We start from the raw sequence: 16,339 nt of genomic DNA, 5'->3' as shown, positions 1-16,339 counted from the left end.
ACTGGACCTGAGTCTTAATAAGAATATCAGTTGAATATTTTCTAATATAAATCGCAAATAATCAAAATATTTTTAAAACAGCATGACCAACACTGCACTGCTGAGTGCAGGCTGGGCTTTCTCTTGGGTTTTGAACAGTTTATACTGTATGTGAAAAAAATCACATAAGAAATGCTTCTTTTTCTTAGTACTTTTCCCTCTTTTTTTAATTCTAAAGCTGTGAAAGGAAAATAATTTTACCAGATGCCAGCCAATAAATGCTTGTTCAGCGAGCAATGAATGTACGATTTTCTAATTAAACGCTTTCATTATAGGCAATAGCTTGTTGCTAATGATCAATAAATCCCATTGAGAAGAAAACATTTTAATCAGTAAGTCGTGTCCTCTGAGTGTCAGCCACTCTATAAACTCACAAGATACATATGTATGTATAGATATAGGTATGTGTGTATATATATATATATATGCATATAAATATAAAAATCGCATACTCTTTCTGGGTGATATGTACAGTCAGAATAATATTACAGCATAAATACACAGGGAATCTGTATAAAGTTTCTCTAATTTGAGAAGCCTTGAGCAATTTTTTTTTTTTGGGGGGGGGCAGTTAGGGATGGGGAGGGAGGAAAGAATTAGTGTTTTCACTTTAAGGAACGCAGAGTAGTTCCCTCAAGTTAGAATCTAATTACATACAAGATTTAAAGGCAACAAAATCTCCAGAGGAACAGCCCTATGTTATACACCATAGACATGGGGTTAAAAGGGCAAGAGAGCATGATTATAATAATACTTATATAGTACGTTTCATTCCCTTATAGCACTTTGCAACCAGAAAGTCTTACAACACCCCTGTGAGGTAGGTAAGTATTATTATCCCCATTTTACAGATGGGTAAACTGAGGCACAGATGGGTTAAATTATTTGCCTAAAAATCGTGTAGTAAGGATCAGGAATAGACCCCAGGAATCCTGATGGCAAATCCTCTGAATTAACCGATAGACCACTCTCAAGTGAATGCCTGAGACACCTCTCAATGAATGGAGAGAATATATTAGCCCGTATTTACACAGATACATCGTTGTCCTTTTGACATGTTGTCTTTACATATTCTGGCTTGTTTAGAGGACAGATAACAATGGCCGTAGATAAACTTGACTGTAACATGTTGTTTTAATTCTTGTTGCCAACTCCATGTGGGTTTTGACCCCTTTACAACCTGGGATGTAACTAAATGTCAGTGACAATACACCTTAAATACATTCTTGATATCTTTGCTTCTCCAAGGTGAAAAGCACAATTACTCTTCCTTAAAGTGCAATGGCTCATTACAGAAATCTCAGGATTTTCCATGAAGCCCAACCAAACCCAAATACAATCAGTCTGAAAGTGAAAAAGAAATAAGTTGTCTGTAATGATGGACTTGTCTCTATATTCCATAAATGCTTTCTCACATTCTATCGAGGCTGAAAGTTTAATAATAAATAATAATCTATGTTAGTATGTACAGCCACACATCCACCTTTCACCCCATTGTCATTTCTTTGGCCTGAAGCTGATGGACACATCAACTGTAAATATTAATTTTGCCTATAGAAACAAGGATATATCTATTTTCTAGTAGATTCTTTTTGTTGGTTCCTGTGTTTCTTGTCCTTCCTCAATAATTTAACTGTACCATCTGAGAAAATGAAAGATGGACACTGAGTAGAAAAGATTCAAAACCTCAAAATTTACATACAGATCCAGAAGCAATTCCCCTCCCACCTTCTTGATCACACTGTCACAGCCACTCTGCACGATCCAATTGACCTTGGTTTTATTATTATTAGTAGTATTAGTATTATTTTTGGAGTAATATTGATGCTCAGAATTTCCAATAAGGCTGCTTAGCTCAGTGTTCCTGGGGAAAACATATCCTACCCCACTACCTTAACAGAAACTTTGCCAGCGTAGATGGTGCTTTGGAGCACTACACACAAATGTGATGCACTACTTCTATGGCGAGTTTGATTGTGGTATTCAAAGCAGATTCTTGAAACATACTAAAAAATTAGTGCTTTTATTAACAGTTTTACAAACAGAATCCATTACTGTCTAGTTTCCTGAAGGATAGAACAAGCCATTTCTCTCATTATTTTGACATTATTTCCTTCTCTTTTTTTTTTTTTCTTTGTATTTCTGCTGATGAGCAGTTGCAAGTCCCAAGAGGGAGGGCTTAGTGTAATAAACAGTTAAAATGTTGCTCATTTGATAGTTTACTTTGCAACAACTTTCCTCTTCAAACGATGGGAATCCCGCAAGTTCCTATTACCTTGACTCAGAGTTCATCATGAAGAGTGTAAGGATCATTAATCTCCATGGAAAAAGAGACTTTTTTTTTTTTAAGTAAAAAAATATCAAATATAATAAATTTATGAAAGACCATTCACAACATATACAGTAAGTGTTACATTTTGCTACAGCAGCTGTGATATTTTTTTTTTCTTTTTAGAATGCAAGGTCATACATTGCCATAAGTAAACACACTAATATGAGTAAGACCTTAAATGAATGTATACAGCCAGGCTTTATCTGTGGATAGATATACACTGTGTTTACTGTTTTACAGTCTAGCATATTCTTATTCACACCATTGATATAACAGCTATGACCCTGCAAAGTTTCTTCCTGTGCATATATAAATATAAATATTGAGCCAAGTCAAAAAGAGCAGGGTCAAAGGTTATATGACTTATTAGACTCCTGTAGTTAAGGGTAAAAACTCCATTTTTCATTTTGCAACTAATTGTTAATAAGAAGGCTGCTTCAATCATTGTGTAGTTACAGCTTTACATTCTGTAAACAATATTTTAAAGCATTCTAAACAAACAATTAAACAATTGATTCTTTATCCTTGTCCGGCGAGAGAAGACAATCTATAGCCTCATCACTTTTGCTCGAGTCCGTCATCTTCAGCTGGAGATTGTCACTCGTGCCTCTGGTGACGCTGTCGTAGGATGGAGGGAAAGACGTGGAGGACAGAGTTTCTGATTTGTCTATTGGCCTGCCGTAGTTTTCGTTCATCATGAACGCAATAAGACCCTCCTTCTCGGGTGCATCATCCTCGAGGATGCTGCCGTCAAAAGTTCTGTGCCGATACAAGTAAGATGCCTGCTTCATGGAGCGCCGAAACAAATGTCTCCTGTAGGCCCGCTGGATGACGATGGCGGAGACCTCTTCCTGCTTCCGCCTGAGAGTTGTTGTAATCGGTTCATAAGAGATCTTAGACGGATTCGCCGCCATGAACTTTTCTTCCATCTGTATTTTAAGGGCATCCATCTCTCCGGATTCTCCTAGCACCCTTTTTGTAAAAGCAAACAAAATATCCAAGCAATGGATCCTGTCTCCACTGACCATGGGCAGGTCCATTGCTATGAGTTTGATTTTGTTTGGTTTCGCTATGCGCAAAGGTTCTGACAGCGCATCTGCAAAGTCTGAAAGTGCAGAATACTCAATAAACTGAGTGGCTTCAGGGTCAAACTTCTCCCAGATTTCATAGAACATATCAAAATCATCCTCGCTTAGAGGCTCTGTACTTTCCTCAGTGGCTACACTGAAGTTCTCTAAAATAATAGCTATATACATGTTTACAACAATGAGAAACGATATAATGATATAAGTTACAAAGAATAAAATCCCTACGGCAGGGCTTCCACAGTCTCCCTTTGAACCATTTGCATTGGGAAGGTTTGGGTCACAATACGGTGGTCCGGTGTTTAAAATGGGATTGAGCAGACCATCCCAGCCAGCTGACGTGGTGATTTGGAAGAGACAGAGCATGCTGTTAGCGAAGGTTTGGAAGTTGAACATGTCATCAATCCCATACTCCTTCTTAACATAGGCAAAGTTAGCCATGCCAAAAATGGCATAAATAAACATAACCAGAAAAAGCAAGAGGCCAATGTTGAACAGAGCAGGTAGGGACATCATTAAGGCAAACAGGAGAGTTCGAATTCCTTTGGCTCCTCGGATGAGTCTTAGGATTCGGCCAATGCGAGCCAAGCGAATGACTCTGAAGAGCGTGGGAGAGAAGAAATATTTCTGGATGATGTCAGAAAGTACGGTGCCTTGAAAAGAAGAGAGACAAAGAGCGAGTTAGTACATGGGAAATAACCCAGGATTCCCTTTAAAACAATCAGAAAGGATTATGGAAAAAAATCAATGAAAAGTTCCCTCGATTGGAAGACCCACGATAAAGGGAATAGTATCATCTTTGGTGTTTTCATGCCCATTTAATCCATGCAAACTTTGTTAAAATTATGAGGAAAAGTGTCGACGGTAGTGGCAGTTTTATTAAGGGAAAGTTTGTCTGTTGGGAATGAGAGACCAGGATCGACTCAGACAGGACACAGATATCTGCAGCTTTTGGCTATGACCCACCTGAGAACTGGGATTGAGGGTATGGTGCTGGTTCCGGACCACGTTTTATCACCAGTAACCACTAATTGTACATTGAAACCCATACTGTGGTGTGACAAACCTCATCATTTCACTGATCACACAAGTTATTGTTAGGCAATATTATGATGTATTATTTAAACATTTAAAAAAATGCTTAGGATCTAATTCTCTGAGCTGAAAGTGTATTTTATTGCATGAAGCCTTCAACTTTTTCTGCTCAAATTTATGTCTGCTTTTTTAACTTTGGAGTTTGGGTGAAAATTCAGATTCACCTACCTACGATAGAGAGAATCACGACGACAAAGTCAAATATGTTCCAGCCATTGGTGAAGTAGTAGTGTCGCAGAGCCAGCATCTTGATGATGCACTCCCCAGTGAAGATGGCAACAAAAAGCATGTTGATTTTATGGAGGATGTTCACTTTTTCTTGACTTTGGTCATCCGTTTCCACCATCATGGTGATCATGTTAAGGCAGATGAGAATCATGATGGAGACATCAAAGGCTTGTTTTGAGACAACATCAAAAATAAAACCTTGGTATTTATTCTGGAGGAAAGAAGAAGATTTAGTTAGGAAATCTGAACATGTCAAAAGCTGAATGTTACAATCTCCTGATTGATCAGAAAGTAGAGGAAAACACACAATGTACTGCTGCCGATTAGAATTTCATAAAGATGATGACGAATGGCTGGATGACAGTGTTTTCAAACCCATTTACTCATAATGCTTCTTGGAACTACTGAAAGAAAGACCTTGGACTGGGGCCATGAATTCATTCAATGCAGGCATGTGGCCACTGCCACGACTGCATACGTAAATTGGACTTTCAGTCAATATGGCAGAACAGTGGGAATTCTCTACCACAGAGGCCACTGCACTTGCAAATACTGTCCAAAATCAAAACTTGTAAATACAAAGTGGCTTTTACCTGGGAGTGATCACCCTTCCTACACTGGGAAGTTGAATTGCATTCATTCTGTTAGATAAATATCCAGCTCACATAATTCTTACCAATGGCCTTGGGATTGGCTTTTGAGGTTTCTTAGAGCCCAGCTTTTTCATGGCATTATAATACTTTTTCTGTTCTTCTGTCATGAAGATGTCTTGGCCACCTAAGTATAGGGTGAGAAAAAAGCTATTACTTTTGATGAAAAGAGCTCCTTTGCCTCCATCCAAAATTCAGGGCTGCATCTTCTTTGATTTTCTTATTTCCTTTTTCATGTAGCTTTCACCAAAATATCAAAGAAGGGTTTGAAGAGATGCAGTGCTGGGAGCTGCTTATTGCATGGAAATGAAGGGCAGGAGACACCGAGCAGTGCAGAGAACAGAGGAGGAGCAAGACTCAGGTTCTGTCTGCACTTGAGGTAGGTCCAGGGTGAGAAGGGAAAATATCAGAACTCAGCCCTTTGCTTAGAGCCTGCAAAGCAGTGAGAAACACAGCTCTTGGGCTGCTCCTCTCTGGCCCTGGCTGCACCCTGGGGTGGGGAGGTGATGGGTTGAGGACAACAGGTTGCACCCCTCCAAAAGATGGTGGTGTTTGTGCACGAGGGACACCAGGGTGGTCTGTGTCTCTGTAGCAGAGTTTGTGCCAGCGATCCCACCTGCGTGGAGCTGCTTCACTGCTTTCTGGGGGGGGATATAATCCCCCAGGTTGTATTTTCAGGACGCTCACCCTATGGGGAGATTAGGGGCTGCTACAATTGTGCTCATGTAAAAGTCCTGCAAAACAGTTTCTGTGGCTTTTCTGTCAAAACCAATCTCAAGGCTAATGTGGCAAAACTGCTGCCTATAATTCTGTCCCTTGTCCTGGTCTCCGCAGCAATCACAGGGTGACGTGTGGTGTATGCACTACTTATCTTTTTCTTTTGTTGGTTAAAATTGTCAATGATGACACCGATGAAGAGGTTCAATGTGAAGAAAGACCCGAAGATGATGAAAATCACAAAGTACAGGTACATGTATAAATTACATTCCCACTCAGGCTGCTCCTCGCACTGCAAAGGGAAAAGGGAAGAGGTGAAAATGACACCATCTCTGCACGCATCACAATATTAATGCAGTCGAAAGAAAACTATCCATTGGCAATAAAGATTATGAAACAGGAAAAACAGTGCAACCCCCATTAGCAGAGTCAGCTCTCCTTGGTCTCTGAAGTTTACTACTGGCATCTGCAACGCCACAGTCATTTCAGCTGCATTTCACAACACTGTCACAGCAACCACACTGCTTCAGAAAGTGCAACTTCAGAATAAATCCTATAAAATGTTCTCAGCCTGAACCCAGAAGGGGAAAAGAATCAATTTTCTGATTATCCCTAATCTTACATGACGTAATGGTACTTATAAAAAGCAAAAGTATGATGGCAGTATAATTAAATACTACTGAAAAACACTGTATTGAGAGTCAGTGTGTTTAGAAACACAATCTTTCTTTTACGAAGAGTAGAAACTAATAACATCTCTTGCTGAAGGGCTGAGCAACACAGTCTGATAGCCTCAAATCACAGGTATCAGGTTTGGCAAAACTGCTCAGATTTGCCCCACCAGCTCCAGGTGTCTAACCAAGATGCCAGGAGCTTGCATTTCTCTAAATACTGTATTTTCTTGTGTGTAACCCACACATTTCATTCAGCATCAAGGATACTATGCATGTACTTGGTTTATCAAGAATAAACCAGCGCCACGACTTATGCAAACACAGCTCTCTGCCCCTATGATGCCATTTTCCACCCCTTATTCTTCCATTTAGGGCTCGACTCCTTGTTACTCAAGTCAGCCTGTCAAAGTCCCAGTACCTGACAGGTACCTCAAGAACTAATAGCATGTGCAATCTTATTCCTTTAATATTATTAAAAGAGGGAAAGGAGCCACCAGGTCATTCAATAAAAAGTTACCAATCACATGTAATGTAGGAAGGAAAATGTATATAATTTAAACCCAGTGCTTTTAAAGGGGTTCTGTTATCAGAATTTAGATCCGAGGAAAATATGGCAGTCGACAGGGAGAGTGGAAGAAACGGAGAGTACAATTTAGGGTTTTGGTGGACTCAGTCTCACCCTGGAGGTGCTGCTCTGTGCTGGGAGTTTTGCAGTACAAATAGATAAATCAGTTGTGTAGAACTGAGGGCTACATTTGTTTTAATCTCAGGGTCGTGATGCTTCAGTACCAGCTGCAAAAAATAAAGGTCTGCAACTGTCTCAACCAGAGTAAGACAGGGACTGGCAACATGCGTGTATTTTTTTTTAAATTGTAGCTGTTAAACATTGTGAATGCTACAAAAGTCATTGGAAAAGGAAATTATTAATTTCCTCGATGTGACCTACCTCTCGCGAATCCACTGCTGCATACATAATATCCATCCAACCTTTAAATGTGGCCTGAAAAACATCACACAAAATACATAATTAAGCGTATACAACAAGCATATCTTGAAATTATGATATCATCCTTGTGATGAGCTTGCAAAATGCAATGTTGAGCACGCTTTTCACAGTTAATGAATTGCCTCTCCTTTAAAGCAATATCTATATGTGAATGTATGCTCATTTAGACATTTAAATTCAATCCAGAACGGTATTCTTCTAGAATCTTTCTTTCATGTTTTCTGATTTTCTGCAGTTGTAGAGAGAAAACAGAGTTTTTTTAAAGAGATTTTAAAGAGGAGAGAAAGCATGGCAATTAAATCTTTGGAAATTTTGACCTTAAGAATTTCAAGTAATGAAGAGACACAGGTACACAACACAAAGAGTGCTTGCTGTCCTGTGCAAGTCTCAGACCAGGTGAGATGGAACCCATCCACATTCCTTCACTGTAGCATCCCACTGAAGCTTGGATACTGCCCCCTTTTAAAACAGGGTAAATCAAGGCAAATGTCAAAGCCTAGGAAGGCAGATAAATCACAGCTGACTTGAAAGGAGTAAAGGCAATTAACACCTGCTGTGAGCCTGACCTTGGAAACTCAATCTGCTCTACTGTTCAGATTTTATTTTTTTTAAAAAAATCAAGGTTTTTAATTTCTTTTTTTTTGTTTCAACAAGGAGAGTTTCCACAGAAGCCAGCGTCTCTTACTGGAACCTGCCATGGAGAAAGGGCAGTGACAATATTGCTAGGAGAAATGAGCAATTTTTACTATTCCGTAGCAAAAACATGACTCTTTGCTCTCCATATATGCTTCTCAATTATTAGTTCTCTGGGGTTCTTTCTCATTTGACTTCTGACCCATTTAGACTTACTCTGGATTTAAAATCAGTGTTAGCAGATAATAAGGCATTTTTTGATTTGTTTTTTTTTAATCAGCTTTATACTAGTGTGCATGAAAGACCCACGGCCAGTATTTTTTTGCATCCTACTGACACTTAGGTTGAATTTTCTCCTGGTGTTTAGGCACACAATTCCAGATAACACTGATAGGAATTTGGCCAGTGGTTCCCAGGAGAAATCCAGGTATTTGTGTTGAGCTAGGTAGATCCAGTGGTTTTAGAAATGTTCAATTATACACTCTCTATTATTAAATTAAATCCTGGAGGTAGTGCTGCCTTCTCCTTTCCCTCTGAAGGTTACTGAGCCAAAGAAAAATGTTGTACAAGAGGTAAACCATATTTTTCAGGAAAGTTTATATTAAATAATGTTTGAAAGGTTGCATTCATTTTTGTCTACTGGTTGAAAGAGATTAAACTCCCCAAATCAGAATCCTTTGGAAAATCTATTCCATGGTACTGTGTTAAAAAACGCTTTGGATGTAAAGTGTTTATGGGAATGATCAGCAGTTTTATTGAAACAAATCATTTGAACGTGTCATGCTGATCCTCCTTAACTGTTCTAATATTTTCCCTTTCTGCTGTTCTCTCTCTAATCTGATGAAAGATTTCCTGGTGTTGTTACAGTTGATTGCAGCTTCCAGTTCAAAGAGTTGTTCAGGGGTGCTGGACAGGATGAAACAAGAAATCTGTTCCCTGTGACACAAAATGATATGATCTTAGCCTGTACTCTTCTCCCACTTGGGAGGAAATCTTTTCTCTTGAGTAGCTATTTTACCCCTCGATGTGCACCACAGACACGAGAGACTCTGCTGCAAGGCGCAGTGGTTTATAGTGCTAACAGATGATGAAGTGATCTGACAAAAATAAATATTAAGAGAATGAAGTACTGTGATTTTCTGTGTTTCCCAGTTGTCCAGAAGTAAGAGAATTAAAAATCCACAGGGCTTCTGGAAAGCTTCCCTAGACACTTCATCTGCAGAGGGTAAAAGATACTGAGAATGAAAGAAATATAACACTGGGGAAAGAAATTATTTATCTGGAATTAGTAACCACTTGCACTCTGGATAAGGAAGTGACAAAATCTTCATGGGAGTGTTTGTGATATTATCCTGCCTGGAAACCATCCAGTGAAACACCATTTTCTACTGAAACTGTCATGTGATGAGATTATCTACCGATAAACTCATTTTGGGATGGGATTACATTTTGTTATTTGACTGGTGGTTAGAGCTGCAATGCAGTGAATTGGTGGGAGAAGGATAGGTGGGATGGCACTAGCTGCCCTCAAATCATTTATTGTATAAACAAATGGTGCCTTAAAATAAAAAGAGCCTCCTCCCCCCCCCCCCCCCCCCCCCCCGAAAAGTTCTGCAATAGTGTAACAAAAATGGCTGCTTTTGATGGCACAAATACTGGTCTTCTGTGAAATCACAGAATGACAGAATCACAGAATGCTATGGGGTTGGAAGGGACCTCTGGAGATCATCTAGTCCAACCCCCCTGCCAGAGCATATCCACATAAGAGCAGGTTGCACAGGAACGTGTCCAGGCAGGTTTTGAATGTCTCCAGAGAAGGAGACTTCACCACCTCTCTGGGCAGCCTGTTCCAGGGCTCTGCCACCCTCAGAGTGATGAGGTTCCTCCTCATGTTTAGATGGAACTTCCTACGTACAACTTCGTACCTGTTGTTACTTCTTGTCCTGTCACTGGGCACCACTGAAAAAAGACTGGTCCCGTCCTCTTGACGCCCATCCTTTAAGTATTTTTAAACATTGATCAGATCTCCCCTCAGTCTTCTCCAGACTAAAAAGACCCAAGTCCCTCAACCTTTCCTCGTAAGAGAGATGTTCTAGTCCCCTCATCACCTTTGCAGCCCTTTGCTGTACCCTCTCCAGCAGGTCCCTGTCCCTCTTGAACCAGGGAGCCCAGAACTGGACACAGTGCTCCTTGTGTAAAAAAAGCATTACTGTTAGTGAGAGAAACTTCGGAAAGCAAGAACTGATTTACAAGCTCAGTCATGACTTTGAACCTGGCATGAGGGATTGATTTAACTCTACAGCTCCTGATTGCTCTACTGGTCCACTGTTATCTTCCCATTCCTTATCTGGAGTACCAGAGCAACAAAGCATTGTAGGACATATTAGATGTAAGTCTGTTCCTGTCTAAGGAGAACTTTTCCAAGCAAACCAGATAGTATGTGAGGGACCACTTGTTTTCTTGGTATTCTTCAACAGATTGCTGAAAGTTCAAGATGCGTTGCAGAAAATATGTGGGGGTGATCATGACACGAAGGGAAGGATTCTGCAAGGGAAATGCAAAACTCCTACTTGAAATTTGAGATATTTCTTTGTTCAGCTCAAATACAAATTTATAGAATATAGGTGCTGTGATCTGCAAAGCAATTCTGGGAATCTAGAAAAAGCATTACTGAAGCACTGGGTTGCAGCAATACTTTTTTTCTCATAGATTAGGGTGTTAAGGGTGTTAAATCCCCAGAAGTGTGAATCATCCTTCTTGCAAATTAAAAAGTCATGATAATAAAGATCTTTTCCTCCTTGTGAATGAGGCATTTCTCTCACTTCTAGAGTGAGCAGAGACTACCTCCTATTTTAGTAATCTGTTGTGAGATAGTGCTCTTGCTAGTTGGAGAAGGTTAAAACTTGACTGACCACTTCACACGAATGTTTTCGCAGACTCATTAATTCGAAGTGGCATCTTCAGAACAACCTGATGTATCCTAAACAAGGTAGGAAAAGAGCAAAGGATATTTGGGGAAAGTTTCATGCAGTTCTCAACTACATTGTCAGACAGTTTGGCTCTGGATAATAGTAAGCCTTAAAGTTTCTTGTAGTAGCAACTTCTAATTTCTTTCAAGGATGCTGTAGAAGTGAAGACAGAACATTTAGCAGAAAGATTTGTTTTATATATTTCCATTTGGATTTTCAGACACATTCAGGCATCCAAAGGTAATATTGGAGTCACTTAAAGAGTGCATTGAAGCAGCTGAAAATGTCAACAGTCAAAAGCCAACCCCACTTAAAAGCTCATATTTTTGGATCCCGGGGGGCTGTAATCGAAATGCTTATCTCATCATTGCTGTGCAGTGCCTCAGCGTGCACAAGGATGCATGGATCTTTCTGTCTCTTTAGAAGAGCTGAGCTGTTAACTGATCCTCTGCAATTCCTGCGGTGGTTTGCTCATGAAATGTGACCCCATATGGAGTGTATTTGGCAAGGAGCACCTGTAACCGACACTCCTCGGCTGGAGTCGGGCAAAGGAGATCCAGATGTTTGAGCCACTTCTCTGTGGGTGTCATCTTTACACTTTATTGCCTGAGTCTGCTGTTAGCAGCAGACATAAGAGCTCCGGGTGCAGGATGAAAGCTCAAATCAGTCCTCTGATGTCATCTGGCTCCTGCCCTTCCTCCTGGAAGCAGGAGCCAGCATGTGCCATAGAAGCTAAGCAAGGTTTTAGGGCTCCGTGATTTCCTGCCATAATCACTTTGTCCAGCCTGCACAGACTCTACATTTATGGTACTTCTTTTGTACTTCTGCGACTAGAAAACCTACTTCTCTGCTACCTAATACAGGGTCACAGGTTTGAAAGAAACCTGCAGGGTCATCAAGTCCATTTCCAGCTGGAAAACAGAAGTGCTAGATCGTCCTTTCATAAATGTCCCGAAATCCACCTTATGACCGTCACCGATCCCAGTAGAAGGCAGTCCCACCTGCTGAATGCAGCCAGTATCACCAGTGCCAAGTGCCCAGGAATTGATACTGCAAACAGTAGAAGAGACTGCTTCAGGATACTCCTTAGACAGTGCCAATTTATGAAAAGTTGCAGATTTTTGGAAAGCTGGAGCTTTGAGTCTTATAAAAGAAATAGTGAAAGAATAACTAATACTCTGATGGTTTTCTTTTCCCACCAAATAAACTAGGCATCTGTTACGGAGTCATTGAGGCGACAAGAAGCTTCAGGTGAGGCATAGTATTTTAAAACTGGAAATTTTTACTGAACCAGATTGGGTGTTTAAATAAAAGACAAAGAAAGCAGTATATAGAACAGAAAATCTAATTAAAGACATTCAAAGTGAATTAATCGACCCTGCATGGGTGAGCTGAATATCATAATTATATGCAAAAGATAAAAGCTCTTGCTCTCAGCAAGTTCAGCTTTGTGTCATGGAAAGGACCAGAATTGGTTGTGTCCATTCTAACCTTTCTGCTTTCCAGAGGATATGAAAGAAAAGACTTGACGGACGGCAGTCAGAAGACCTCAAACTCAACTGTATGCGTATCAGGAACAGAGTGTATATGAATAAGCACTTCAATGAGAAAGGAAAGCTACTTCATGGAGCTATCCCATGTGTCTGTAATAAAGAAAAAAAGATCTGGAAGAAAGCAAATTTGCATCACAGGAAGGAGAAGCGTTGGCAAATCTGATGGGTTACGTGTGGGAGGTTCATGCCCTCTTGGAAGAGCAGCTGGGGGCCTGGGGCCATACCTTATCACATTGCAAAGGGTGGATGTCTATATGTTACAACTGAGTTGAGCTCCCAGCATGCAAGTTTTTTTTCCCAGGAGCAAGGAATGCCATCAATGGCTCTTCGAGACAGCAGCCTCCCTGTCCAAGGATGTAGCAAGGGACTAATTTCACTCAATGTACAGAAAATGCAACACAACAAACACTTCTAGTGCGTATCCAGCCCTGGTCATCACTAGGCTTCAGAGTAAATTAGGAACAATGGAAATAAGTATCATTACCACTATTTTACATGGTGGCCCCATGGACTTGAAACACAAACTAATTTGTCTAAAATCACTCAGCAGTCGGGTGGCAGAGCCTGGACAAGATGATGGAGTCTCCTGTGGCTCCATCCAATAGGTTTTGTTGAATCATGGCACAGTAAATCTCAGTGCATACAACCTGTTTATCCATGGTTTACATTTGCTGCTGAAAAAGGCTGTAAAAGTGGCTTACGTTTGTCTTTACAGATTAAATAGCACCATCATCTTTGAACCTCAATCGTCTTTTCTCTGGTATGTTCTCGCCACTTTTCCAGAGAGACCAGGCTGTGTGGAGATACAGCAATCTGATCACCACCACATTTCATAGTTATGTTCAACCTGACTCGTTATCTTTAGAAGGTGGAAATGAGGTGAGGAACCAGAACTAGAGGCACCAGTATCCTTCTCAAACATCTCCACGGAAGCTGAGCAGAGGACCGTAAATTAAGCTGTCTCTGTGACTCCAACTTTATGCAATAACTTCAGCTGAATAACTGAAGGTATTGTAACTTTATTTTTCCCAGCAGGGTATAGGGAAGTCCCAGGAAATGACGTCCCAGGAGATGAACGCCAGTAAACTCTTTCTGCACGAATGGTCCTTCCTGGACCATGACTTGTTGTTGCTGGAACTGAACTTTGCTGCAGATTACAATATTGACAAAATGATCTTAAATTCACCTCAATAGTCCAATCACCTCCTGAGGACTACGTTAGTGATGGACCAGAAACTCAAATTAAAACCAGAAGCTGCTATAAATATCTCTAGGCCAAATTAATATGCCAAATATGACTCATTTACACTTGAGGAAAGGCACTCCCCTGATGTGTAAGGCAGAAAACCCCAGAAAAGTATAGAGGTTAACCTGAGCCTATAAGCTAAAGATTTCAACAGGAAAAAGCAACATTTGCCCATTAGTTTCTGGTGGTCACACTTACCACTTGTAGCAGAGCCAGGTACCCAGCACCAACATTATCGAAGTTAACTTTAACTTTCGTCCAGTAAAACGTGCCCGACACATTGTAGAGTATACAGTCACTCATGTTGTTAATAATTTTAGGGTCTAAAGGCATATCTCCTTCTGTCTTATTAATGCACTTCCCAAACTTCCCAGCAAAGAGGTTCACTCCCATGATGCTAAAGATGAGCCAGAAGATGAGGCAGACGAGCAGAACATTCATGATGGAAGGGATGGCTCCCACGAGGGCATTGACCACCACCTTGGGTGAAACAGGAGAGAAAAACAAGAGTTAATGCCAGCACTTACATAGAGACTTCGCTAACAAGCTGTTGTGCAATCTTGATTAACTTGGCTGAACATGGTGACAGGTGGATAACTACTAATGCTACCTAAGGAGTCAGACCACCATTAAAGACTTCACACATTATTATTTTTTCTTCTGTAACTGAAGAGGTCATCCATTGGCATCAAGACCATTCTTTTAATTCAGGACCAATCTGTGAAGTCATCATGACCTCTCAGATCCTACTGGATAATACACTCCAGGACCTAAAAATCATATGATTAATTGGAAATGGCTGGGGTACATCACAGGATCTTCTCAAACTAGACCAAAAAAGATTTCTGAAATCTTTTAGTGAACTCAGGCCTCCCTAGTCCTTAGGATGTGAGCTCTAGCTGTGACATATTTTGCTTATTTAAATAATAACTGATTGAAGCATAATGTACAAAACCAACTTCCCCTGTCTGCTGAGTATGCATGATTAAAATGGTGAAACCATTCTAATTTAACAAAAAAAAGCATAATTCTTTTTTCATGACATGTTGCCAAGTTCCTACACACCAACCCAGGCAGGGCTGCAAACCCCTGTGTAAAACCATACATTTTCTGAGGCAAGAATGCTACTACAAAATGGAGTTTCCCCCTTCCTATGTCAGCATGGTTTCTCCATATTCACAGCTTTTGGAGATTCTGCCAACGCACAGTCCAGGCAAAGCTGCCTGGTAGCATTTCTGGGGACACCAGCCCCACTATATGAATTTGTCTCCATCTCTGTCTCATGTTTTTGAGATTAAAATCTGGTAGGCAGACACTAGGCTCTTCCTCTTATCCATCCACATTTCTGAAACTGAGACAAGGTGATATTGATCCATAAAAATTAAATTTTATTCAATTGTGAATCTGATTATGGAAAATGTCAGCTCTTGTTTTCTCTCATATTAGTATCCAATTTTCTGACAAGCTAATAACATAACATTCGTTTCCCCATCATTTTTGCATTGCTGAGGAAGAAAAACACCCGGAAGAGTGAAACGGTTTTCATGCATGTATAGCAATGGCTTCATCTACAATATACAATACAAAATTATGTAGATTTATATTTTGTGCATTTATGAATGAAGCTAATTTGCACACAGGAAAAGCTGCTTGACCAATTTTTTTTTATATATATATTTTTTTTCTGTATAAGCCCATTCCTGATGACTTCTCAATTTCTTTCTTTTTTTTTTTTTTTCCTAATTTTATCGCTTAGTTTTGGATGTTAATCACTTTCTAACTTCATTGTTTTAAGAGCAAAATAATCATGTTAACCAAAAATGACAAATAATTTTCTAATCAAGGGCTTATTTGGATATAGCCTCAGCCCTTGTTGAAGCTTTCATTTGGTGCTCTGTGGGACAATATTTTTGTTGGATTTTGATCCTTGCCAGCACAAAGCCACTGCACTTATGTGGTATATTCTGTTGAACCCAACTCCCACCCACAAGCCCTGTGACAGGACACAGACATCCAGGTTTCAGAAGCACCAGCGATGGCCCTGCCTGCCTCCTGCTGAATTATGCTCAATGGCTTGTAGATAACAAAAGACGACGTGAGGCTGGAGCAAAT

The 16,339-nt window shown here is 40.2% G+C and overlaps 1 protein-coding gene across 4 annotated transcripts in view; it reads right to left on the bottom strand.

The window, feature by feature from the left end:
* Nucleotides 1-586: 586 nt before the first annotated feature.
* LOC106889728 (sodium channel protein type 5 subunit alpha-like) overlaps nt 587-16,339 on the bottom strand; it is a 214,053-nt gene continuing 198,300 nt past the window's right edge. For all 4 annotated transcript variants that reach the window (XM_014945075.1, XM_014945076.1, XM_014945077.1 and 1 more), the window contains 6 exons: nt 14,426-14,707; nt 7,767-7,820; nt 6,301-6,438; nt 5,456-5,560; nt 4,720-4,990; nt 587-4,109 (listed from right to left, as the gene is read on the bottom strand). In XM_014945075.1, coding sequence (XP_014800561.1) covers nt 2,875-4,109; nt 4,720-4,990; nt 5,456-5,560; nt 6,301-6,438; nt 7,767-7,820; nt 14,426-14,707 — 2,085 coding nt within the window. In that variant the 3' untranslated portion in view covers nt 587-2,874. The remainder of the gene's footprint in view (nt 4,110-4,719; nt 4,991-5,455; nt 5,561-6,300; nt 6,439-7,766; nt 7,821-14,425; nt 14,708-16,339) is intronic.

Source organism: Calidris pugnax, unplaced genomic scaffold, assembly GCF_001431845.1.
Source record: "Calidris pugnax isolate Ruff unplaced genomic scaffold, ASM143184v1 scaffold54, whole genome shotgun sequence".
Classification (NCBI taxonomy): domain Eukaryota; kingdom Metazoa; phylum Chordata; class Aves; order Charadriiformes; family Scolopacidae; genus Calidris; species Calidris pugnax.
Note: the sequence above shows the minus strand (reverse complement) of the source record. Positions and strands in the feature narration are given on the sequence as shown.